The sequence below is a fragment of the Giraffa tippelskirchi genome, chromosome 3 (assembly GCF_054371585.1).
Source record: "Giraffa tippelskirchi isolate mGirTip1 chromosome 3, T2T-mGirTip1v1.2.pri, whole genome shotgun sequence".
NCBI lineage: Eukaryota > Metazoa > Chordata > Mammalia > Artiodactyla > Giraffidae > Giraffa > Giraffa tippelskirchi.
The window spans coordinates 183929646-183956850 of NC_137277.1; the positions used below are offsets into that span (position 1 = coordinate 183929646).

General features: G+C 48.7%; 1 protein-coding gene across 11 annotated transcripts in view; it reads right to left on the bottom strand.

Moving 5' to 3' along the window:
* Positions 1–27205, bottom strand: part of MAN1C1 (mannosidase alpha class 1C member 1) — a 155278-nt gene that overhangs the window by 76547 nt on the left and 51526 nt on the right. For 7 of the 11 annotated variants that reach the window (XM_081586642.1, XM_081586641.1, XM_081586644.1 and 4 more), the window contains one exon: positions 20352–20448. In XM_081586642.1, coding sequence (XP_081442768.1) covers positions 20352–20448 — 97 coding nt within the window. Of the gene's footprint in view, positions 1–12783; positions 12906–19479; positions 19501–20316; positions 20449–23993; positions 24219–27205 lie in introns of all 11 variants that reach the window. The other 4 variants (XM_081586646.1, XM_081586645.1, XM_081586637.1 and 1 more) reach the window with 3 other exon arrangements.

A 27205-nucleotide genomic window follows, 5' to 3' on the forward strand; every position in this document is an offset into this window, starting at 1 on the left:
GACAAGTATGCCAAGATTAGTGAACTGAATTAGAAAGAGTAGCCAAAAAAAATCAGAAATAACCTAAAAGTCCAGTAGAAAGATAAGAAAAAAATGTAAAAAATATGTATATACATATATATATATACAAACGTGTGTGAATATACAGATTGTATATGTGTGTGTGCGTGTATACATGTTACCTCCCAGATGGCTCAGCGGGTAAAGAAGCCACCTGCAATGCAGAAGACAGAGGAGAGGTGCGTTCGATCCCTAAGTCAGGAAGACCCTTGGAGGAGGAAATGGCAACCCACTCCAGTATCCTTACTTGAAAAATCCCATAGACAGAGAATTCTGAAGGCCTACAGTCCATGGGGTTGCAAAGAGTAGGACATGACTGAGCATCCAACCACACACATATATGCACATGTTCATACAACAGATGACTACAGTGCCATTAAACATGACAATATAGTTGCTAGTGTTTAACAGCTTGAAAAGGTGATCAGAAAAACAGTTAAGTGTGGAAAGGCAGATTACAAGACAGTATATTCCATTTATGTAGAAGTACATATTCATATGTATGCATTTTTCATGAAAGAAGACATATCTGGAGAGACACATGAAACCGTGGGTCACCTCTGAGTGACGGAACTTCAGGAGCCTTTCTTTCTGGTTCTTATTTAGAATTTCTAATTTCTCTACAATGGGCATATACTACATTTACCTTTTTTTTTTTTTTAAAGGAAAAAAGAGATGGAGTAACTTTAAGAGTAGAAAAGGATTTTCACACCCAGGTAATTCCAACACAGATAAAAGGATTTGTTCAAACTTCATCACTCTCCAACTGAGAAAAGGCATGAAGAATGGCAACCTTAAAAGAGAAAATCCCACATTTCAAGGTTTAGTGTCTGAGAAGAGCAGCTTAAAAATTGAGAGTGTCTCGGGCCATCCTGATGCGTCCTTCCCTGTCGCTCCATTCCCCAGGACACCAACCTTAAAAGTCAGCAATAAACCAGACACAGAAGGTGTCTTTCTCACAGGGAACAAAAAATCAGAGTATCACAATGACAACAAATTTTTACTTTACCTCGCAAAGAGACCCTTCCCGCTGAGATGGGGGAATCTGGGGCACAAATCAGCTCTCTGGAAGGAGGAGACGTTTTCACAGGATCAGCTGGAGGTCGGGGAAAACTGCAAAGTCTAAATATTCTTCGTGTCGTAACTTTGTCAGCTGTGTTGAAGTTGACAAGATGCTTACCCAGCATCTCAAGTCATATGCCCAGTTGAAGTGGTTAAATGTGTAAGCTATAATAACCACTGCAAAGATTTTGCAAGCCTGTGCCCAGGGCTTTAGCAAGCCTGCCTGCCTCTTCTCTCCACACCAGGGGCGGCACAGCCAGACTGCCCAAGAGTGGGTCGCAGGACAGGAGGCACTGGTTTACTCACCTGCCCATTTCCAGCATCTGAGCTGTGGCCCCGGGCTGGCACTGGATGTAGGGTCAGCCAGAAGCTGTGCCTACCTTTAGGAAGCCGATTATACTACAGAGCACGTTCTTCCAAGAGAAAAACACAAATCCAATTTGTGTTCCCTCACAAAGGGAACATCGGAGGTTGGAGGCAGCAAGGAAGAGAAAGGGAGTAGATGGAGAGAGAGGCTGTCCCACAACTCAACCTTGGGAGAGACAGGGGCCAAGGTTTCCTAGGTTCCTGACTGGTTCCTACGATCAGAGACAGGAATGGAGATGTGCTGAAGGTGTAAGGAGCCAGGTCAGTGCGCCAGGCAGGGGTCTGCAGGGGGCTGGGCAGTGGGATGGGCACTAACAGGGGGAAGGTGGGGCCCCGCCAGTGCCCAAGGAGATGGACCATTTGTGATAATACAGCTCCTTTGAGGTTTCTCTTATCAAAAGCATCCAAAATCCTCTCCCTGGCCCCACAGGAAGGTGGGGCTGACAGACATTCACACTCCCATCCCCTTCTCAACCACACTTCAGAAAGAGCTCACAGTTACCGTAAATACTCTGCACCTGGGGGTAGGGTTAGTTCCCAAGTACCATGTGGCTGGAAGGCACTGCCTTTTCACGATCGCTCTGCCTGCCATTTGCACAGGCCGTGCTCACTGAGCATCTGCTGAATGAACCCCTAGATGGGCAGGACCACTCACCCCACGTGGCTGCTCTCCAGAGCACCGCAGCCTTCCTGCTGAACTGGAGACTGGCCTGCTACATCCAATAAAGTGTGGATTTCACACCTCATCTCACCCAGGTGGCAGACTCAGCACCCATAGTGGGGCAGGGGGCTCACCCTGGCCAAAGGCACCACCTGGGCTGACGGGTCTGCGAGAAAGAGACTGATCACTTCAGGAACCACATCCTTTAGGCCTAGGAGGGTCCTGTGGTTCCTAACCCAGCCTGTGTATCAGAACTACCAGTGGGGAGATTCTACTTTTAACACAGGTTCCTGGGCCAGATCCAGACCCACTGAACCAGAATTTCTGGGGATAGACCACAAAAGTCTACATTTGCAAAAGCTTATGGGTAATTCTGATGCTTTTCCCTGGTAAGAGCTACAAATTGGTCCACACTGCTCATTTCATAGACATTAAGACTGCCAGAGAGAGGGGAGAAAGTGTGTTGTCCAAGGTCACACAGGCAGAACAGGGAGGGGACCTAACCCTCCTGCTTCCCCAGGCAGCTCTGACAATATTAATGGTAAAAATTGATGATGATAACAGCAGCTACTATTTATCAATGCGGCTCTAACCCCTTCACGTGTATTAACCAATTGAATGCTCACAACCGCCAATCTATGCCACTCTATGCCACTCTATGAGGCACACATTATTATTCTTGTTTTTTCCAGGGGGGAAAACTGTGGCAGAGAGGTTCATTTAATCACCCAAGGTCACACAGCCAGAAAATGGTGACAATGGTGACCAGGCAACCTGGTGACAAACCTGTGCTCTTAACCCATTGGTATAACTGCTTTCAATCACCAGGAGCCTTCCTTGGATTTTGCTTCCTCCCTGGTGTGCAGAACTGCAGACTCTGGGATGCTCTAGGGTCTGGTCTCTGTGGAGCTGCCCAGCTTTGCACCCTGGAGGAGGAAGACAGAGCCCCAGTGCTGATCCTGGGAGCCGGGGGAGCCCAGAGAGAGGGTCTTGCTTGCCGAGGGACCTGCTTTCACACTTCCATCTGGGTCTGAGTGTGGTTCGTGTCCCCGGAATTCAAGTCCCTTCAGATGAAGAGTTGACTCATTAGAAAAGATCCTGATGCTGGGAAAGATTGAAGGCAGGAGGAGAAGGGGACAATAGAGGAAGAGATGGTTGGATGGCATCACCAACTCAATGGACATGAGTTTGAGGCAAGCTCCGGGAGATGGTGAAGGACAGGGAAGCCTGGTGTGCTGCAGTCCATGGGGTCACAAAGAGTTGGACACGACTGAGCAACTGAACGACAACAACAGATGAAGCCACAACCCCAGTGGAAAGAAGGCCCCTGGCTGTGGATTAGGGCAAGAACGGAAGAGGCGGAGCCCCTGTGACATCATTTCAGACAGTGGTGAATGTCACGCAATAGCTTTGTCTGAGGTGTTTGAAATTTTGTCCTCCTAGGCTTGGGGAAAACAAGTAACTACTTTGGCTTCACTTTTTCAGCCCAAGGCAAGGCAGAGGGACACCATGGACCAAGGCCAAGCTGTGTCAACAGAATCCCCGCGGCAATTTCCTTTTATTCAATAAACACACACAGGCTCTTCTTTGCCCTTCACTAGTCCTCTGGACACCCCAAAGCACCATCTGGGCCTGATGACATGCTGGTGTCATACAGTGCAGGTGACGCAGGGACTCCTGGCCCACAGGGGGCTCACAGTCCCTGAGGCAGAAGAAAGAGGACCGGGTAGGAGGCAGCGCTTTGGAGGCAGACAAACGTGGGTTGCAACAGCCACTCTGCCTCTTTGCAGGCCTGGGTTGGGTAGTTCTTTTCAGAGCCTTGGCTTCCTCGTTACACCCACACCTCAAAGAGGCACCGTCAGGAAAAAACAAAACTCATGAGAAGGTGCCTGTGCTGGCAAGTGGGCATCTGCAGTGACGCCTGCCAGCCCAGCTCTAACAGAGACAAGAAACCCTGGGCTGTTGGCAGGTGTACTGCCAGCATTCCTGACAACAGTGAGAAGGAAGGCGATTCTTCCCATGGAGTGCGAGCAGGTGCAGGCTTTCCCAACCCGACTTTCACAGGTCCAACCTTGGTAAAAATGAGTAAATAAACAACTCAAAATAATCTTTTATGGTTGCATTGGTATAAAGAAGCTGGATTCATTATTTTATATTCACATTTTCTTCTGATTTGAAAAGAAATTAAAATGAAAATACTTTTGTGAGCCCCAGGCAGTGCATGTCAGCGAGAAGTCTGGCCCTGTGCAGGGAATGCCTGGCTGGATATGGGATGCTCAGACGAGATCTCTTCCCTTCAAGCCTGCAGTCCCCCATCCCCACTCTCACCAACCACCCTTGTGTCTGAGTGCCAACATCTTACCCAGCAGGACCCCTTGACCTTGGTCTGAGCTGCTCCCCAGCCTGTAACAGGGATTTCACGGGTGTCTGTCAAAACCCTGAGCAACTCTGGGGTAGGTGCTGCCTCCTCCTGTAAGACTCCTCCTAAGTGCCACTCTCTCTGTGACTCCCCAGCAATGAAACGTGGGGAACTTGATGAAAACTTTTCACATAGTCTCAAGAACTTGCTCAGCAGCTCTCGGTCAAAACTGATGTCCTCTCTCGCAGCTGCGTCCCTCAGGCACGCATGTTCTGTCCGGCTGCACAGGCAGACATCATTTGTCTTTTCTCCAATGAGCTCATCAGGTCTTGTTCTTTGCACCCTCTTCCCTGCTCCAGACCTGGCTCAGAGCCTGGCACATAGTAGGTACTCAATGCAAAGCTGCAGAACTAAATGAAAACTCTCCACGTCCCCCTGCGTTCTCAGTTGCTTGTTGCAAAACAACATCCAGACGCATTTCTGGGCAGCTGCTATTTTGGGAATGGGTTGTTTGGGGAGTGGAGCCCTGGCTGCTAGTCGTAGGAAGCAGGCAGAGGGCCTCAGGCATGATGGCTCCCTTCCTCCCTGTCATCGGTGGGATTAGACAACAGCAATTATCCCACATGGTCTATTCCCAGAATTCAAAGTTACTGGGGGAGAAAACACAATTGTGCTTTATCCAGTCATTAAAACAACAACAACAAAACAAGAGCAGTAGATTTCAAACCGCCTTTCAGACTTGATGAAAAGAAAAACAAACTTGAGTATTAGCTTCAAATTGCGCTGACAACACACTTCCGGATCCTTTTGTCCTCCTCCAGGCTCTTTTCAGAATTTTTCAACAATTCCTATTGATCCCTGCGTGGTTCTCATACTGACCATTTATGCCCCCTCTGCAGAGCAGGGAACGGTTCCGCCGGCCTCAGAGGCCCCTGTGGGGAGACGGGGGGATGTGAAGTCCGGCCCCCACCCTCCAGGGGAGTGGCCGCCACGGCCTGCGCAGCACCTCTCGCTCTGTAGCCGGTCAGCCAGGGTGAAACACACCCCAATCACCCTACTCTTTCAGGACCTAGAAGTGACAAGAGAGCCCACACGCCAGAGGCCCAGGCTCTATGGTGGGGAGATGAGCCCAGAGAGGGAATGAGCTTGGCCTGGGTCACACAGCAGATTGGTGGCTGCGAAGCCATTAGAAGCCAGGTCTCCTGGCTCTTGGGGTCTGGGGTGGGGAGAAAACACTGGGAAGCATTCATGGGACTCCTTTAATATGCCAGCTTCCCGCAGAGGGTCTCTCACCATGTCCTCACCCTCTCAATCCACAAAGAACAGTTTTTAGACCCCAAGGGGCCGTAGTCTTGCTCAGTCTCCCTTTTGAGGTCTTTGCACATGTGTTTTTGTGCCCATGATCCTGCTCTTACGCTTCTTTCATGTTTCAGGCCTCAGTAGAGGCCACCTCCCCTCCCAACTCAGGAAATCTTTTTGAAGCCCATACCTCCAAGGATGAGTTAAGGAGCCCTTGGTATGAGCTTATACCTCACAGCACTCATATTGCCTTAACTGAAACTACAAGTTCATGCATACATCTCTCCACGAGCCTGGGACATCCATGTGGGCATCCGACTTGCTCCCTGGTACTTGCCCTGTGTCTAGAGCAGGGTCGAGTGGCACACAGTAGGTACGGAATGATAAAGAAATGGTCTCCTGTGATCCAGGAAGGTGTCATCATCCCCATTCCATAGAAGAGAAAACTGAGTTCAGAAAGGAAATGTTCCAGTTACCCAGGGAGTTAGTGGAAGAACCAGGGTTTGGACAGCTCAAGTCTCCTGACTCTAAAGTCAGCATTGTCTCTATTAAGACCCCTTTCCTAGCCCAGTAACTGAACTAGAGAAATTTCAGTTCATACCATAGCCAAGTGGGCTGGGATGTAGAGAGGCCACCCATGGTGCTGGGGAGAGTCTGGGGAGAGAGGAGTGAAGGAAGACTCTGCTGACCGTTCCTTGTGCTGCAAGGAAGCACTTGAGGTAAGCTGGCCTGAGAACCCCGATCCACCGGTAAGTCCAGGCAAGAGGGGCAGGGGCCGGCTCCAGACCAGGGCTGAGCCAGCAGCACAAGGCGGCCCTGCCCTGGGGGGCACAGGCCCAGGAAGCTGAGGCTTTGCACATGGGGTGTGGTGGGATCTTGACTCGGAGAGAGGCAGCATTCAGCAGGAGACTAATGCTGAGCACACTGAGGACAGCAAGCACCAGCGAGGATTGTAGAACCAGAACCTCACACGCAGCTGGTGGACTGCTGGCTTATCCTCACTAGAAAGCTGGCAGCATTCAACTAAAGCTCAACATGTGAACACAGAAGGACCCAGCAATTCCAACCCTGGGTAGATCTCAACATAGATGACTGCTTGTTTCCACCAAAAGCACATATCAAAGTGTTCATTAACTTCAAATACTCTTCATAGGAATGTACATGGTGCAGCCACTCTGGAAAACAGTAGCAGTTCCTCAAAAATTTGCACATACAGTTACCATATGACTCAGCAATTCCATTCCTGGGCAGATACCAAGAGAAATAAAAACCAACATTTCATACACAAAAACTTATACTTGAATGTTCATAGCAGCATCACTCATAACAGCCAAAGAAAGTAGACACAATCCAAACATCCACTGACAGCTAAATGGATAAAAAAAAAAATGTGGCATGCCCATACAATGGAATATTACTTGCCAAAAAAAGGGATAAAGTACTGACATCTGCTACCGTGTGGATGAACTTTGAAACATTATGCTTAGTGAAAGAAGCTACCACAAAAGGCCAGTTTTGTATGGTTCCTTCTATAGGAATTGTTCAGAATAGACAAGTCTGGGGACTTCCCTGGTGGCCCAGTGGCTAAGACTCCATGGTTTAAATTCAGGGGGCCCAGGTTCAATACCTGGTCAGGCAACTAGATCCCACACACCACAACCAACAGTTCACATGCTGCAACTAAAGATCCTGAAGGCCGCAACTAAGACCTGGTGCAGCCAAATGAATAAACAAATATTAAACAACAACAAAAGAACAGACTAATCTATAAAGGGATAGAAAGCAGATTAGTGGTGGCTTAGGGCTGTTGGGGAGGGAGGGTCGGGGAGAAATGGTGAGTGACAGCTAAAGGGTGCAGAGTTTCCTCATGGGACAGTGAAAATGTTTTACAACTAACTGTGGTGATAGTTGCAAATATAATCAATCACTAAACTTTAAACAAACAAATAAACAAAAAGTATTTGTAGCAGCTTTCTCATAATTACCAAATACTGGGAACAAAAATGTCCAGGAACAGTAGAATGGGTAAACTTGAAAAAGAATGAACCTTTCGTGATACCAGTGATGAGTGAAAAAAAGTAAACGATAAAAGTGCATACAGTGTGATATGAACTTAATTTTTTTTTTGGCTGCACCTGGAGGCAAGCGGGATCTTAGTTCCCTGACCAGGGATGGAACCTGCCCTGCCTGCACTGGCAGCGTGGAGCCTGGACTCCACTTTCCCTGGATCAGCAGGGAAGCCCATGATAGGAACTTTTAAAGCAGACAGAACAAATCTAAGGTGATAGAAGTCATAACAGTGGTGGCCCTTGGGGACTGCTGAGCAGGAAGTATCTGGGGGAACATCCTAGGGATAACAGAAATGCTCTCTGTCTTGATCTGTGGGGGTGGTTACAGGGGTGTATCTACATGTAAAACTCACTGGACTGCACACTGAAGATCTGGGCGTTTTATTCTAAGTTACAAGTTACATCTCAATTTTTGAAAAGTATTTAATTAAAAAGGTAATGGCTCAAGTCACAGGACCAGGGTTCAAGTCCTGGCTGTCAGGCCTTCCTGAGAGCCCCTGTCCCCTGCGCCTCTTCTCCCACCTTTAGACACTGGACCAGATGGTCTCAGAGACTCCAGCTGGCACGGACAGTCTGAGATTCTGTGAATTCACATACCTATTTGTCACTGAGCTTGCTGGGAAATTTGGCAAGTGCTTGCCGTCAATGTGGTGCGAAGAAAAGAAGGCTGTCTGTCTGCTGTGGGCTCTGCCTTCTTTCCAAGGAAGGGAAGGTCTTTGGAAATTGGGCAGGAATACGTCACCCCCAGGAGGGAATGTCAGTTTCAATATGAATCATCTTATGCATCGCCAGTAACTTACTCTGGGAATAGACACCCTGACTCACTCCTCCCCAACAGGAGCAAGACCTGCCACTAAAATTTCAGATTTTAAGAGAATTGGTATATCCCAAATAGCTTCTCCGAGGCAAAAAAAAAAAAACAAAAAAGGAATCAGCCTAGTAACCAACCAAGAGTCACAGAGAGGACATCGAGAGCCCAGGGTGCAAACCTCTTTGTCCTAAAGCAGAGACAGGGCCCAGAGGAGGTCGCTGGCTCACTCGGCTGCTGGCGCCAGGGCTGGAACGGGGACCCAAAGCTCTGAGCCTTGAGTTTGCTTTTTACAACAACCTGCTGCTATATTTTCTAAAGAAATAAATTATGCTCTATGCTGGTGGGAAGCCTTTTAAATGAAAAGAAAAAGCAAACAGCCAAGATGCATCTTAATTAGAAACTGCTTGAGGAGAAAAACAAAATCTTTGCGGGGAGGAGGGTGCAGAGCAGCGCGCCCTGAACGGTCAGCTGCTTGAGAGCCTGAAAGTCCAGCAGGCTGATTTAGAGGTGAGCCTGCTGCTTTGCTGACCACCCAGGGGGACATTCTGGTCTTTAGAAGGTGGCCAGGGAACTGTGGATCTGTCATTCAAGGCCACAGGGAGGCCACCATGGGCGGCAGAACCCGACCAGCAGTTGCCAGTCCTATCTGTCCTTCACACGTGTCGGGTACATACTTTCATCCTATTTCCCTCCTTGCGCTAAAGGCCATTTGCCAGTGACCACTGCTTCTAATCCATTTCCTCCGAGCTTTGACAGCCTCTGGCCTCCGGATGGAGCAGCCTGGGCTTCTCAGACACGTGATTGCCGGGAAGGTCTGTTCGCTGCCCTGAAGCCTGAGCCAGTCTACTTAAGGAATTGCAACATCATCACCTCCGCTGAGGCTGATGACAGCTCTTTCTTAAAACAAACTCCAAGCTTGGGTCAGGAATGTGCACATGGCAGGCCAAAGTCAGGGAGTGGTATGGCCTGACATCAATTTTCCAAGAACTATGGACACTTGGTGTTTTGTTTTGTTTTTCAGAAAAAAACAAAACAAAATAAAACCCAAACCTCTGAAAAACAAAACTTGTAAGAGCGGATACGGCATTTTCAGCCAGATAAGTCCAAGTGCCCCGGTACTTGATAAGACAGGAGACAGGAAAAGCACTGGGAAGGGTGGATCTGCCCTCGGGGAAGAAAAATCTACTGTTTCATGAGGAGTTACTAAGTGCAGGCTCTGTAACTGGGAGGACCAAGCCCTGATGCTCCCTTTTACAGGTGAGTAAACTGAGGTTCAGAGAACTCTGTCTCTTGTCCAGTTTAAATCAGCAGGTAAATGTGAACCAGAGATTTGAACCTGGGCACATCTCCAAAGTCAAAACTGCTGCCACCCAGAGACAGACTCAGAGATCCATGGAAACAACGTGGAGATCCGTGGAAAACGGAGAAACGAGTGATTTCCCCAAACGGTCTGCAAAGTGTGCAGCTCCCCTGGCAGCCACGCTGCAATGTGTGTGTGCGCACGTGTGTGTGTGTGTGTGAGACTGTGAACCTTTTGTGGAAGGCACTGCTAAGTCACACGCCACAGTGCAATTGTAAAAATGACATCTTGGGGCCTGGATTGATTTGCTCTTCAACATCATATTTGCTCCATTTACAAGGCAAAGATGATTTTTTTTTCCTCCTCTCTGCCAAGGCCAAACATTCTCGGCCTGTGATCCGAAAATCTTGCTGTGTTCATTTTGCCTCTTGACTCACCCAAGGCCATATATCATCCCTTGAAATGGGGATCTGGTTGGGCAGTTCTATCAGGGATTCACCAGGTGGAGGCAAAATCCAATCCGGGGCTCTCACGGTCACCCGGGGCTGGCTCAGAGCTTCTGGCCACACAAGCACCTCTGTCCTCCAAAGAGAAGATGCCCGAGATCAGAGCCGCTGACCAAGCAGGAATGCTGCCCTTTCAGGGTCGGCCTGCTGACTCCTAATGCACTTTGTGATGGGGAGGTCAAGGCAGCTGCAGAGGATGCGAGCACAGCAGAACCAGGAAGAAGGGCTTCAGGGAAAACAGGGCAGGCAGAGACTGCAGGGGGCAACTCATTCATTCGACAATATTTATCGAGAGCCTACTGTGTGCCAGGCACTGTTGTTTTCCTTGGGATGTAATTATTCTCACAATTATTTTACAATAGAAACAATAATAACGGCAGTAGCTTACAGTTAATGAGTGCATATGGGCAGATTTTCCACACAGCAAATTTACCTAATCCTCGCCACTGCTGGGTGAAGTAGGTATTATCCTCATGGTACAGATGGAGAAACTGAGGTGCAGAGAGTTTAAGAACCTGGCCCAAGGTCACATGGTTAGTAAGGGGCAGAGCTGGGATTCAAACTCAGGCTGGCCTGGCTCTCAAATCCATCATGCTGACAGCCAATGGCATGTTTTGCAAGTAGGTGTTTTTAGGTTGTTGGGCAGAGATAAAATATTTGCTTATGATAGGAGAAAAGTGGGAAATCTTAATCTTTTTCCCAGGCCCTGTTTAGTCAGTTGATGTCTAATAAGTCGTGATGCCTTCAGATGGGTGGCTGCAGACACTGACCTGAAATACAGGTCTTTCTGGGCTTCCCTGAGGGCAGTGGAGTAGAAGAAGCAATACCACCCACCCGGAGACCATCCCCTGGCTCCGCTCCTGTCTCTACAGATGCTATGTGGTCACTGGGAGACAGGGCAGTGTTGGTGGTTTGTGGACTGGGCTTTGGAACCTGACAGAGCTGTGATCAAGTCTCTGCTTGATTACTGTATGACTAAGCAAGTCCTTAGACTTTTCAGGCCTCAGTTTCCTCATCTGTGAAGTGGGGATAAGTGGGTAATTCATACCTTAGCAGAGCTGTGAGGAGGACACGAGAGAAAGCAGCTATGGTGCCAGGTGTGATATATGTAGAGGAAGCAGGTGGGCTCTTGGCCCCTAAACCCTGAAAGACAATCTACTCTTGCTAGAGTTCTGAGAAAGTCCAGCTCCTGGTGGTGATCTGCCCAGGACCACAGGCCTTGCTTTGACAATCTGGCTAATCTCAGAGTGGGTGGTACAAAGAGCACAGGGCTGGGACTTTGGCCTCCAGAGTTCAAATTCCAGACCTACAATTAGCATGCTGTGTTACCCTGGGCGAGTGCCTTCCCCTCTCTGGGCTTGGTTTCCCCAAGTCTAAGATGAAGGAGTTGGACTTGTCATCAAAGGGCCTCTCTGGTGGGGACCTCCCAAGACTCTGTATCCAGTACCGATTTCCCCCACCGCCGAGGGAGAAGGAAGGTTTTACGATTGCTCTGACTTCTTGGGAGGATTAATGCTCACTAAGTGCTTCAGGGCTGGCAGCTGGCACTGAATGCGAGGTCTCATTACTCTCTTGGAAACCCTTCTGCTGGCAGGAGGCCAATTTATTCCACAGCCTTGAACCCTAACCTTCCCTTGACTCTTCCCTGTTAAAAATTCCACTGTAAGCTGCTTAAATGAAAGGGTGAGAGGTACACGGCCTACCAGTGGCCTGCCCACTGGTGATCGGGCATGGGCACTTGCGGGCTGCGGGGAACAGGACAGGAGGGATCAGGGCTGGGAAAGCCCTGGAGTCCTCGTGTGGGTCGCTGAGTCCAAGACACTTGGTCACAGCCCAGTCAAAGTGGGAGAAGCGCACACTGTCCTAAGGGCCTTACATCATCCTCACAGCAGCTGAACTGAAGGACGCTTCGTGTGCCAGGCGTGGATACAAGCACTTCTCATGTATTCACTCCTTCAGTTCTCAAAACAATCCTGTGAGTCGACATGACTATCTCCACTTCATAGCTGGAAACTGAGGCCCAGAAAGGTTAAGAAACTTGCCAAAGGTCACACAGCTGGCAAGTGGCAGGGTAGCATGCAAGCCCAAGCCTTCTGGCCTCAGAGTCCGTGCTCTTCAGCTGACTTTAATGTTGCCCCAGGTTCTAGCAGCAGCCCCTTTTACAGGTAAGAAGGCTGGGCCTCTGAGTACTGAGCAAGCCACTGTACTTTATAGCATCCCCAGCAGCGGCTTTATGGCAGGTTCCTCTACACTCCCCTCCTTGAATATGTTCTTCAAGCAGCAGGCTCACCTCTGTGACTTCACAGTGATGACAGCATCGCCGCTGCATGCTGGTTGTGTCCGTGAGGAACAGGCTGTGTCCTCCCTGCTGGCAGCTAGCACTAGGGTCTTGAGGGCATTTTCTGGCAGGACCTGCAGAGCAGGACTGCAGTGAATTGAAAGCCACTTGAACACTCAATTGCTCAGGACACAAAAGCTAGCTGAGTGGTGCCTCATCCAGAGCTCTGACTCTCCAAGTGAGACCAGATTCAGGGAAGGACACACAGGTGGCAGGGAGGGGAAATTCAGGTAGGTGAACCGCCCCATGCGGAGCCCAGGCTCTGCGTCTGATATCCTCACTGCAGCCCCTGTAGATCCTGCAGAGCCAGGCACCAGTGCGAACCCATCACTCCTCCCTGTATGCAGCTCTCCTGGTCCTGCAGGCCTGGGGAGGAGGCTGTCAGAGCCCACGCCGGATTGATACACACCATGATGCAGCTCAGGGACCCCAGACATCCACCCAGCTGGGCAGGGCAGGGTGGGGACGGCTGACAGCTGACCATGCCCTGCGGGGCTCAGCTTCCAGTGAGGTGACTGACGACAGAGGCTGCCAGAGCCCAGGAATGATGCCACCCATAAGCCCATGTGAATCCAGCAAAAGCAGCAGTGGTGTGACAAGCAGCTTAATTCAAGCCAGTTCATCTCCTACCTTCTAGAACAGTCTGGCTTCCAAGTAGCTTGTGGGTCCAACCCAAACTAGAACCTCCTCCAGGCTCCTCAAATGCCCTGAAACCCTCCTCCTCCGGGGGTGTTCCCATAAGCCTCTATATCATCAGATCAATTTGTGGCAATGATAAGCGTGACTACCACCTATTAAGACAGTTCTGTCGGGAAGCTCTGGGCTGGGCTGGGGTAATGTTTTCATAAGCTCCACTTCACAGAAATCTCAGGCTCAGAGAGAAATGCTTTGCCCGGGGTCACTCAGATAGGAAGTAGTGAAGTCGATCTGAACTTGCTAGGCTCCAGGGGCCCAGAACCATAAGCCAGAGAAGGACTGTTGATCCCCTCTAATTGTCCCTTATTCTGAGAGCACCTAGATGACCCCAGAGAGGCCCCAAGGAAGGGTTCCCAGTGTACATCGTGGCAGAGCTGGTGGAGTTTTTGCTGTACCGTTTACCCGTGTATCCCTAGCAGTCAGCGCTGGACGTGGCGCTAAACAAGCAGCTGCTGAGTGAAAGAGCAAGCAACCAAGACTAGTGTCTCCCTGCCCAGTGCCTGGGGCCCTGCATGTCTGCTTTTCCCAGGAGGCAGCCGCCCACTGCGACTCGACTGCTGGCTGCAGAGGGAAGGCTTCGCTTCACTGCCAGGACTGCTGCGGGCATGGAGTGATGGGTACCCAAGGCCTTGCCAAGGCTGCTCGTGGGAGACAGGGGACCTCAGCCCCCCACCCTCACGTGGGCTCACCTGGGCAACTGCCAACCACCTTTATTACAGTGGAAATCTTAAGTCATTCCTATATACTTGGCCCTTTGTTCAGGGTGTTCCTGCACCCTCTCATAGCAACCCGAGTGTGAAAGATGAATGAACAGGGGCCCAGAGAGGTCAAGTGACTTGGGCCTGGACACACAGATAGTTCAGGGCAGAGTGAGGACTTGCACCCAGGTCTCCTGGTTCAAGATGCAGGTTTCTTTGTGTCATTCCAGGCTGCCCTCCCTCCCTCAGGCTCCGTGATGGGAAAGGGGCTGGAGGGTTGAGATGTACATCACAGGCCCTGAGGAATTTCATCAAATGGGACTAGGTTCAGCCCAGTTCGTCCAACTAGTGCTCCCTATGGCACTCCCTCTATCCCCGCGAGTGGTCACAGCAGTAGCTAAGCCCATGCTCTGCAGTTTCAGAGATCACCAGCCTCCCGTCCACCTCCACCAATTTCCTGGATATTTGCATGCTGTGCAGATAGGAGAGGATTACCTCCCTTAATGACACTAGTAACCAAAGCTCTAACAACTCTGATGAGAGCCACACTAGCCATCTTTCCCCAGGGCTGATATGGGTGTTGGGGAAGGTCCATGATCTGGGCAGGTAAGGCAGTGAGCCTCTGAAACTGGAATCCACACATTTCATTTTTGAGGTTAAAGAAACATCTGTCTTCCTCCTTCCAACTCAGGAGTCCTCTCTCCAAACCTGTCCTAAGACAACATTTTGTGTACAAAGATGATAACGATGTGCTATTTCTATTGGTGAAAAAATGGAAACAGCATTTGTCCAACACCAGTGGAATGGTTAAATGAATTATGGCACATCAATGCAATCAGTTCAGTTCAGTCCCTCAGTCGTGTCTGACTCTTTCTGACCCCATGAACCGCAGCATGCCAGGCCTCTCTGTCCATCACCAACTCCCAGAGTCCACCCAAACCCATGTCCATCGAGTCAATGATGCCATCCAGCCATCTCATCCTCTGTCGTCCCCTTCTCCTCCTGCCCCCAATCATTCCCATCATCAGGGTCTTTTCCAATGAGTCAGCTCTTCGCATCAGGTGGACAAAGTATTGGAGTTTCAGCTTCAACATCAGTCCCTCCAATGAACACCCACGACTGATCTCCTTAGGATGGGCTAGTTGGATTTCCCTGCAGTCCAAGGGACTCTCAAGAGTCTTCTCCAACACCACAGTTCAAAAGCATCAATTCTTCAGCACTCAGCTTTCTTTATAGTCCAACTCGCACATCCATACAAGACCACTGGAAAAACCATACCCTGACTAGACAGACTTTTGTTGGCAAAGTAATGTCTCTGCTTTTTAATATGCTATCTAGGTTGGTCATAACCTTCCTGCCAAGGAGTAAGCGTCTTTTAATTTCATGGCTGCAGTCACCATCTGCAGTGATTTTGGAGCCCAGAAAAATAAAGTCAGCCACTATTTCCACTGTTTCCCCATCTATCTTCCATGAAGTGATGGGACCGGATGCCATGATCTTAGTTTTCTGAATGTTGAGCTTCAAGCCAACTTTTTCACTCTCCTCTTTTACTTTCATCAAGAGGCTCTTTAGTTCTTCTTCACTTTCTGCCATAAGGGTGGTATCATCTGCATATCTGAGGTTATTGATATTTCTCCCGGCAATCTTGATTCCAGCTTGTGCTTCCTCCAGCCCAGAGTTTCTCATGATGTACTCTGCATGTAAGTTAAACAAGTAGGGTGATAATATACAGCCTTGACGTACTCCTTTTCCCAGTTGTGAATGGGACTGGTGATAGAAGCAAGACTCGATGCTGTAAAGAGCAATATTGCATAGGAACCTGGAATGTTAGGTCCATGAATCAGGGCAAATTGGAAGTGGTCAAACAGGAGATGACAAGAGTGAACATCGACATTCTAGGAATCAGTGAACTAAGATGGACTGGAATGGGTGAATTTAACTCAGATGACCATTATATATACTACTGTGGGCAGGAATCCCTTAGAAGAAATGGAGTAGCCATCATAGTCAACAAAAGAGCCCGAAATGCAGTACTTGGCTGCAATCTCAAAAATGACAGAATGATCTCTGTTCATTTCCAAGGCAAATCATTCAATATCACAGTAATTCAAGTCTATGCCCTGACCAGTAACGCCAAAGAAGCTGAAGTTGAACAGTTCTATGAAGACCTACAAGACCTTCTAGAACTAACACCCAAAAAAGATGTCCTTTTCATTACAGGGGACTGGAATGCAAAAGTAGGAAGTCAAGAAACACCTGGAGTAACAGGCAAATTTGGCCTTGGAGTACAGAATGAAGCAGGGCAAAGGCTAATAGAGTTCTGCCAAGAGAACACACTGGTCATAGCAAACACCCTCTTCCAACAACACAAGAGAAGACTCTACACATGGACATCACCAGATGGTCGACACCGAAATCAGATTGATTATATCCTTTGCAGCCAAAGATGGAGAAGCTCTATACAGTCAGCAAAAACAAGACCGGGAGCTGACTGTGGATCAGATCATGAACTCCTTATTGCCAAATTCAGACTGAAATGGAAGAAAGTGGAGAAAACCACTAGACCATTCAGGTATGACCTAAATCAAATCCCTTATGATTATACAGTGGAAGTGAGAAATAGATTTAAAGGACTAGATCTGATAGACAGAATACCTGATGAACTATGGATGGAGGTTCGTGACATTGTACAGGAGACAGGAATCAACACCATCCCCAAGAAAAAAAAAAATGCAAAAAAGCAAAATGGCTGTCTGAGGAGGCCTTACAAATAGCTGTGAAAAGACGGGAAGCAAAAAGCAAAGGAGAAAAGGAAAGATATACCCATTTGAATGCAGAGTTCCAAAGAATAGCAAGGAGAGATAAGAAAGCCTTCCTCAGCGAACAATGCAAATAAATAGAGGAAAACAATAGAATGGGAAAGACTAGAGATCTTTTCAAGCAAATTAGAGATACCAAGGGAACATTTCATGCAAAGATGGGCTCAATAAAGGACAGAAATGGTAGGGACCTAATAGAAGCAGAAGATATTAAGAAGAGGTGGCAAGAATTGTACAAAAAAAAGTTCTTCACAACCCAGACAATCACAATGGTGTGATCACTCACCTAGAGCCAGACATCCTGGAATGTGAAGTCAAGTGGGCCTTAGGAAGCATCACCATGAACAAAGCTAGTGGAGGTGATGGAGTTCCAGTTGAGCTATTTCAAATTCTAAAAGATGACACTGTGAAAGTGCCGCACTCAATATGCCAGCAAATATGGAAAACTCAGCAGTGGCCACAGGACTGGAAAAGGTCAGTTTTCATTCCAATCTCAAAGAAAGGCAATGCCAAAGAATGCTCAAACTACCGCACAATTGCACTCATCTCACACGCTAGTAAAGTTATGGTTAAAATTCTCCAAGCCAGCAATATGTGAACCGTGAACTTCCAGATGTTCGAGCTGGTTTTAGAAAAGGCAGAGGAACCAGAGATCAAATTGCCAACATCCGATGGATCATCGAAAAAGCAACAGAGTACCAGAAAAACATCTATTTCTGCTTCATTGACTATGCCAAAGCCTTTGACTGTGTGGATCACAATAAACTGTGGAAAAGTCTTCAAGAGATGGGCATACCAGACCACCTGACCTGCCTCTTGAGAAACCTGTATGCAGGTCAGGAAGCAACAGTTAGAACTGGACATGGAACAACAGACTGGTTCCAAACAGGAAAAGGAGTATGTCAAGACTGTATATTGTCCAAGGAGTAAGCGTCTTTTAATTTCATGGCTGCAATCACCATCTGCAGTGATTTTGGAGCCCCCCAAAATAAAGTCTGCCACTGTTTCCACTGTTTCCCCATCTATCTGCCATGAAGTGATGGGACCGGATGCCATGATCTTAGTTTTCTGAATGTTGAGCTTCAAGCCAACTTTTTCACTCTCCTTTCTCACCCTCATCAAGAGTCTCTTTAGTTCTTCTTCACTTTCTGTCATAAGGGTGGTGTCATCTGCATATCTGAGGTTATTGATATTTCTCCCGGCAATCTTGATTCCAGCTTGTGCTTCCTCCAGCCCAGCATTTCTCATGATGTACTCTGCATATAAGTTAAACAAGCAGGGTGACAATATACAGCCTTTTCCGATTTGGAACCAGTCTGTTGTTCCATGTCCAGTTCTAACTGTTGCTTCCTGACCTGCATACAGGTTTCTCAAGAGGCAGGTCAGGTGGTCTGGTATTTCCATCTCTTAATAATTGTATCCAATAAAAATATTCTTTTTTTTTTTGGCCATACCACATGGCATGCAGGATATCTTAGTTGCCCGACCAGAGATCGAACCTGTGCCCCCTGCCATGGAAGTGCCGAATCTTAACCACTGGACCACCAGAGAAGTCTCCCCATTAAAAATATTCTTTATGAAAAATTTTACATGAGTTAAGGAAACACATGATGTACCATTAATTAAGTGAAAAAAAGAAGAAACATAATATTATATAGAGAGGAGGGAAGAGCATACTAAAGAAAAGATTGAAAGGAAACAAGCCACAGCGTGTTAAAAAGCAGAGACGTTACTTTGCTGACAAAGGTCTGTCTAGTCAAAGCTATGGTTTTTCCAGTGGTCATGTATGGATGTGAGGATTGGACCATAAAGAAGGCTGAGTGCCAAAGAATTGACGCTTTTGAATTGTGGTGTTGAAGAAGACTCTTGAGAGTCCTTTGGACCGTAAGGAGATCCAACCAGTCAATCCTAAAGGAATTCAATCCTGAATATTCATTGGAAGGACTGATGCTGAAGCTGAAGCTCCAATACTTTGGCCACCTGATGTGAAGAGCCGACTCTCTGGAAAAGACCCTGATGCTGGGAAAGATTGAGGACAGGAGGAGAAGGGGACGACAGAGGATGAGATGGTTGGATGGCATCACTGATTCAATGGACATGAGTTTGAGCAAGCTCTGGGAGTTGGTGATGGACAGGGAGGCCTGGCGTGCTGCAGTCCATGGGGTCGCAAAGAGTCAGACACAACTGAGCAACTGAACAATAACAAAGCCAAGATGTCCACAGAGGCTGCATCTATGTGGTAGAATGAGTTATTTTTTGCCAGTTTTACACTTTTGGTACTTTCTCTTATCCCCTACATGCCTATCATAATTAGAGGAAAAAAAGCAAGTCACCCCAAATCACACCCTCCTACCCAAGGGAAGTGAACTGTCTGAACAGCCAGAAGGGTCAGGATGCTGCCTGGTATAGATCCTGGGTCTCCTTTCACATAACACAAACACGCACGGGAGGCTTTTCTTTGTAAACCTGCTTTTGAAATTTTTCTGGAGAATTTCATCTGACTTAGTTCTTTGGTTTTCGTGTTAGGAGTCTGTGCTCCTCCAGGGGAGGAGTTTCTGTCTCCAGCCCCGCCCCGCCAAAATAGCTCCTGTCTCTCAGGGAAGAAGAAAGCCCGGTGCCTCTGGCATCTTCTCACGTGAAAGGCCTGCAGAAAAGGAAGCTGGCAGTTTGTCCAGGAATTACATTTGAAACCTGAAGCCGTGCCCTCAGTGAGGCACTCTGCAGGCTCTGCAGCTGAGAGGGGCGTTGGAGGCTCTGGGTGAGGAGGATCTCGTGGCGGCAAAGGGCAGAGAGGTCAGGCAGTGAGGCTCCCTAGCATGACTGTGTGTTCAGCAAGCTGGCCGGCGATAGACATGCCCCCAAGACCCTCAAGGCCACGTGTGTGCCCAGTTTATCAGAGGCGCGTCTGGTTTCTCTAGGCAGACACTCCGGATCATTTTACAGCCGCTTAAAGGAGCGGATTTAAACCCCATCCTCTGTGCCCTTCAGATCTGCCCGCCTTCCCTGTGGAAACATGTGTCCATCACTCACTGTCCCCACTCACGTTCCCAAGTCTGTCTGCTCTGAAAATTAACAACAGATCCATCTAAAGAAGAGTGTGAGATGAGGGAGAAGCATGTGGGTTTCCCTCAAACCTAGAAGGCTCAGAAACCTAGATGACCCCGGAGGAACTCACACTTAGGAGCCTCCAGGTCTGGAGAAAGAGGGACACCGCTCAGGAGGCAAAAAAATACCAGCAATAAAATGGTGCCGGAGCAGGGACACTGCTCGGCCCCCAGGGGCAGGGGGTCTCCCGAGGTCAGCTCACCGAACATGTTGCCCTCGTAGCCGTCTCGGGTGAGGGGCCGGAGCTCGTTTTTCCCCATCGCATAGCGCTTGTAGCTCTGCCAGGCGAACTGCATCATCTGTAAGGAAGAGCGGAAACAGAGGCTGAGCGTGGAGAGTTGTGGTAGCATGGGCTGGCTGCCTAGCCTTGCCCCCTGCAGCGGGATTTGAAACCACATTAGGAAAACAATCTTCCACACCAAGAAAGACAACTTCCTCTCACTATCATTTTCATAGTTACACCTGGAAGACCATTCTCCTCAGACCACCCCACACATCCTGCGTCTACCCACAGATTCCGCAGAGAAGACACAAACAATACGAAGTACATTCTGGCCATTCGGATGTGAGTGCCATGGTGGAAAGACACCTCCTCCGTGAAGCCTTCTTGGACTTACAGTGACCCTTTGAAAGGAAGGAAATGAAACTCCCCAAGGGACATCCTTTAGAATCTAGTAGAACCGTCCCCTGCGGGAGGGATTAACTCCCGTTTTGTAGGTAAAGAGACAGGTGGAGACATGAGGTAACCTGCTTGGGGTTACCCAGTGAGTCAATGAGAATGCCGGGACTTGAGCGCATGCCCTCTGGCCCCGAAGTCTTAAGTCTGTTCCCTGAAGTCACTGTAGGAGTCTCCTTGAACTCCTCCAACACTTGGCTTGTCTGTCCCAGGCCCTGGCTGTCCCAGGCCTCCAAGCACCCCAGTGGGTCACTGTTAGTTTTTGCTTCACTGGTTCTGGACCATGAACTCCTCGAAGCCATTAAACTGTACTTTCTTTGCCTCAGTTTCCCCAAAGCACCCTGCACACGGCTTGGCAATGAGTATCTGTCAGTCTTGTCTCCCAGTGCGTGCATGAGTTCTTACTGTGCTGTGCTAAGTCACTTTAGTCATGACCGACTCTTTGTGACCCTATGGACTGTAGCCTGCCAGCCTCCTCTGTCCATGGGATTTTCCAGGCAAGAATACTGGAGTGGGTTGCCATTCCTTTCTCCAGGAGACCTTCCTGACCCAGGGATCAAATCCGCATCTCTTACATCTCCTGCATTGGCAGGTGGGTTCTTTACCACGAGCGCCACCATTAGGTCAATTATGTCAGCCCCTTGGAAGTATCACAGAAGCACCTCTGTCCCCTAACTGCGCTTATCACTGGAGGCTGGAGGGACGCAATGTGACAATTTGTCCCCAGCCCTGCTATCCCACCCCTCCCCAGGTCTGCCTTTTGCCTTTGGTGGCAGGATGAAGGAGGACGACAGCTGAGCAGGGCTCTGGGGTGACCATGGGGTTGAGGAAGGGGCCAGGCCAGGCAGTGGAGGCACTCCTGAGGGACAGGTAGGTGGGAGGCAGCCGCCTGGACTAGTGGAAGGAACGCAGGCTTCCGGGGCAGGGAGGCCTGGGTTCTAATTCTCTCTCTTTGATTTTGGCAAGCAACTAAAAGTTTCTAAGCCTCAGCTGCCTCATCTCTAAGATGGGAATAACAAGGCCTGCTCTGCCACAATCCTGAAAGGTTTAAATGAAAGCAAGTAGCTGGAAATGCCCAGTTTTCGACCTGACACAGCAAGTGATCAATAAACACAAGTCCTCCTTCCTGCTCAGCCTTTAAAATACCCATTGGGTTCTTCAAGCCTTATCCATCCACCCCTCCTCTCATCCACCTTATTAGTTCTCAGACTTGGACTGCATCTGAGTCACCTGGGGAGCTTGTTAAAACAGGCTGTTGGGCCCCATCCTTGAGTTTCTGATCCAGCAAGTCTGGGGTGGGACCTGAGATTTTTGGTTAACGGACTCCCCATGGTCCACGGGCCACGCCTGAGAACCACTGGTCTACGATGTGTGTTTATTTCTACTTCTCAGCTCACTTCCAGACACTGTCTGGCACCCTTCTGCTTTTCTCCTTTGGTCTCCCAGCCCACCTTCCTGCTTCAGCTCTGTCTTTCTGGACAATGCCACCTGCCTTCTCCATGCTCTGCCACTCTTGGTGCCAAGGCCTAGTAGCCATGTCTTCCAGGCACACCTAGACAGTAACTACTGCCATGCTCACCACTGGGGCCCCAACACACAGACCCAGAGGGTAGACCTGCCAGGTTTATGACCTGGGCTCTCCATGATATCATGATACTAGAATAATCTAGTATTATCTCTCCACTTCAGAGATGATGAAACTGAGGCTCCGAGATGGAAGGTGGTCGGGGAGGCACAGTCAGCAGGACGGGTGGTGTACAGCCCTTTCAACTCCCAGGCTGGCAAATCCCACCTCCGTGCTTGGCCTGCTATGTGGCTTCCCATGAGACACACATGTGAATGTCATGGTAATGCATGCCAAGCACTTGGCACAGGCTTTGGGTCCTGGTTCCATTCCTCTGTTATTTTCTACTTATCTTGAATTGGCAATAAGGGAAACTAATTGCCGGGTATGAGCGCTTAAGGGAGACCAGCCTCCTCCCTCAGACTCTCTTCTTCTGGGGGGTGCTCTCAATTAAGTCATGGGGGAGGTGGCTGGGTAGGGGAGCAGCAGGAGGCTGTTCCAACATAAACGGCAGCAGGATAGCAGGAGCGGAGGTCGAGAGGGGGAGGACTGAGCCCCACCCCAAGCCCCGCCTACTAGAGAGAGGGGGAAGTGGGTGTGCAGGAGTAATTAACAGAACCATAGGTATCCACATGTTCTCAAAGGAGCTGTCACTGCAGGAACGTGGGGATGTTTGGATCATGGCCCGTTCTCACAGTTCTCCCCATCAATGGAGCGGAAGGAAGCCACACAATCCCTGTGTCACTGGGACAGGATTCGGAAGGCAATCAGAGCTGCTAGGTCACACACACATGTGCACAAGGGCACAGAGACCCTTGAAAGCTCAGCCTAGTGTCTGCACCTCGGGTCGCCAGCCCGGGCGCTGGATGAGCAGGGGTGATGGGGAAAGGTCACAGCCAGGCAGTCTTTACTTCTCTTTCCCACCCGCCCTAACCTACCAGGTGGCCTGTCCTATGCTTGCCGCAGTTTGGGCTGCAGTCATTATGGGAGTGCTCCCCAGTCCCCTCCCGCCACTTCCCTGCCAACTGCTTATCTACTTCCAAGTCTCAGTGGAAATTTGAAAGAGGGTGTGTCTTCTGAGTAACAGAAGTGCTCAGGAGAAGGCGTATGTCTCAAGGGCAGCTTCTGGGTGCATGCTGTGCTTGGTCGCTCAGTCGTGTCTGACTCTTTGCGACCCCGTGGACTGCAGCCCGCCAGGCTCCTCTGTCCATGGGGTTCTCCAGGCAAGAATACTGGAGTGGGTTGCCATGCCCTCCTCCAGGGGATCTTCCCAACCCAGGGATCGAATTCAGGTCTCCCACACTGCAGGTGGATTCTTTACCACGTGAGCTACCAGGGAAGCCCCAAGGGGAGCTTCACGGGCACCCAAATGTCCTGATGGACAAGTAGGGTCGTGAGGACACAAGAAGAGGATGACCCTGGAACTGGTGCTGTGTGTCTTGGGCAACCCCTGGGCTTGGCTTTAGAGATGGACTGTCCTTGGCTTCCGGTTTAGGCAGTTCTAAGGCTTCAAAGGTGACCCAGCCACCTCTTGCCCCACGCAAGTTCCTTAATAAAAGGCTAAGTAATCTCTCTTTGAACAACATGAGTGATGGGGTGCTCACCATCTTACCAGGCAGCTCATTCAACTGCAGAGTTTCACAAAGTTCTTAATCAATCCAAATCTGCTTTTCCCTGCGGGCCATGCGGAAGACAGCTCATACGCTCCCACCACTGATCTTCATGCAGGAGGAGCCAACTCTCAAGCCACTGTAGGCTGCCTACTGGCCATGGAACAGATCAGCTCCTTCAACAGTTCCCCTGATGGTGGAGCTCTGAATCCCCTGCAACTGCAAACATAGATCGTAACATTTTGCCTGGGTGCCCAGACTTTATCACCCATTTGTAAAGGCTGGTTTAGGTAACAAGCAGAAAACTCTCGCTGGTTACATCTGGACCAGACGTTATGGGCGTGGACTTGCCATTTGCCCTTAATAACTGCATGTCGTTGGACTCTGCATACCATTCCGTGCTGTCAGGATCTTTCTGGAACCAGATCTTATCATTCAATGTGTGTGCGTCTGCCTGTTTTGGGTATTTTGCCTGCTGTGATGGCTCTGCCATCTGCGTCTCCCTCAAGTTTTGGGCAGAAATATTCAATGGCTGGGCTGAACACAGAAAGAGGGAGACAGCAGCAGGGCCCTTCACCTGACTCCAGCCCCGCTCTCCGAGTGTCATCTGTCAACATGGGAGGAATCTGCCAGACGATCAGTCCAAGCTCCACGTCTCCATTTTGTGTACAAAGATACTGTGAAGGACAGGACTGAAATACAAAAAACACTCTGTTCCAGTACAGAGAAAATAGATGGTTTTTTTCTTTTAAAGAGAAATCAGGGGTAAGACTGGTATGATCTGCTCTTAGATAACCCATTTTGGCCCCTATGGGTCCTCCTTTTTTGGTTCTAAATGCTGCAACTCACCAACTTAAAACCTATCAGTTCCACTAGGATGGCTGTAATCAACAAGATGGACAATAACAAGTGTTGGCCAGGCTGTGAAGAAATTGGAACCCTCATCAATTGCTGGTGGAAATGAAAATGGCTGCAATTGCTTTGGAAAACAGTTTAGCATAAAAAGTTAAATACAGAGTACCATGTGACCTAGCGATTCCACCCCTCAGTGTAGACCTGCACAGAACAGAGTTAACACAGCAGGCCTGAGACTTCTATCCCTAGAAAGGCCCTGCTTGCACTTTTGGCCCTTGGCTGGTGTCTCAGAACTTGAGTTAATGAGTGTTCTCACCATTCTCTGGTGGGTAAGGGTGGTTTACTGCACCCGGGCAGCACAAACAACCCGCTTTCCTTCTGGGAATCTGGAATTTTGGTACGTGTTAGGCAGGGGGTTCAATGGCACCCCACTCCAGTACTCTTGCCTTGAAAATCCCATGGACAGAGGAGCCTGGTAGGCTGCAGTCCATGGGGTCGCGAAGAGTCGGATACGACTCTGAGCAACTTCACTTTCACTTTTAACTTTCGTGCATTGGAGAAGGAAATGGCAACCCACTCCAGTGTTCTTGCCTGGAGAATCCCAGGGACGGGGGAGCCTGGTGGGCTGCCGTCAATGGGGCTGCACAGAGTCGGACACGACTGAAGCGACTTAGCAGCAGCAGCAGCAGGCAGGGGGTTCTTCCATGACCAGCCCCCAATAAAACTTTGGGCATTAAGTCTCTAATGAGCTTCCCTGGTGAACAGCGTCTCACACCTGTCGTCCCAATTCAGTGCTGGACGAATGAAGTGTATTCTGTGTGACTCCACCCAGAGAGCACTCTTGCAAGCTGGGCCTGGTGTCCTCTGGGCTTCCTGCATGCACATTTCTTCTTTGCCTATTTTGTTTTGTGTCATTTCAGTGCAGTAAATCAGCCAGGGGTAGGACTATGTGCCAGGTCATCTGAGCCATCCTGGTGAATCACTGAAACTAGCCATGGTATTGGGAACCCTGACACATACCCTAGAAAATTAAAGACATATGTCCACACAGAAAGTTGTACACGAATGTGCACGGCACCACTATTTGTAATAGCTCTGAAGTGGAAACAACCCTAACGTCCATTGACTGATGAATGAATCAACAAAATATGTTGTTGTTTAGTCACTCAGTTGTGTCTGAGTCTTGGTGACACCCTGGTCTGCAACACGCTAGGCCTCCCTGTCCATCACCATCTCCTGGAGTTTGCTCAAACTCATGTCCATTGAGTCAGTGATGCCATCCAATCATCTCATCCTCTGTCGTCCCCTTCTCCTCCTGCCTTCAATCTTCCCCAGCATCAGGGTCTTTTCCAGTGAGTCAGTTCTTCGCATCAGGTGGCCAGTATTGGAGCTTCAGCATTAGCATCAGTCCTTCCAAGGTATATTTAGGGTTGATTTACTTTAGGATTGACTGGTTGGATCTCCTTGCAGTCCAAGGGACTCTCAAGAGTCTTCTCCAACAACACAGTTCCAAAGCATCAATTCTTCGGCGCCAGCCTTCATTATGGTCCAGCTCTCACATCCATACATGACCACTGGAAAAACCATAGCCTTGACTAGATGGACCTTTGCTGGCAAAGTAATGTTTCTGCTTTTTAATATGCTGTCTAGGTTGGTTATAGCTTTTCTTCCAAAGAGCAAGTGTCTTTTAATTTCATGGCTGCAGTCACCATCTGCAGTGATTTTGGAGCTTAAGAAAATAAAGTCTGTGACTGTTTCCATTGTTTTCTCATCTATTTGCCATGAAGTGATGGGACCGGATGCCATGATCTTAGTTTTTTGAATGTTGAGTTTTAAGCCAGCTTTTCCACTCTCCTCTTTCATCTTCATCAAGAGGCTCTTTGACTGATGAATGACTGATGAATGAATCAACAAAATGTGTAAACAGATATTATACAGTGCAATATTATTTGGCCATAAAAAGGGATGCAGTGCTGATACCTGCTCCAGCATGGATGAACCTTGAAAACACTGCGCTTGGCGGAAGAAAACAGATACAAAAAGATGCACAGATTTTATTTATATGAAATGACATATAAATGAGGAACCCATAATTGATGAGGATAGGCAAATTTATGCCAACAGAAAGTAGATTAATGGTTACACAGACTGGGGTAAAGGACATGGAGAATGATTACTAATGGGGATGGGGTCTTTTGCGGGTGATGAATATTCTAAAATTGATTGTGATAATGACTGTACAACTCTGGGGATACACTAAAATCCACTGGATTTTACACTTTAAAATGGTGAATTTTATTATATGTGAATTACAACTCAATAAAGCTGTTATTAATTTATAATTTTAAAAA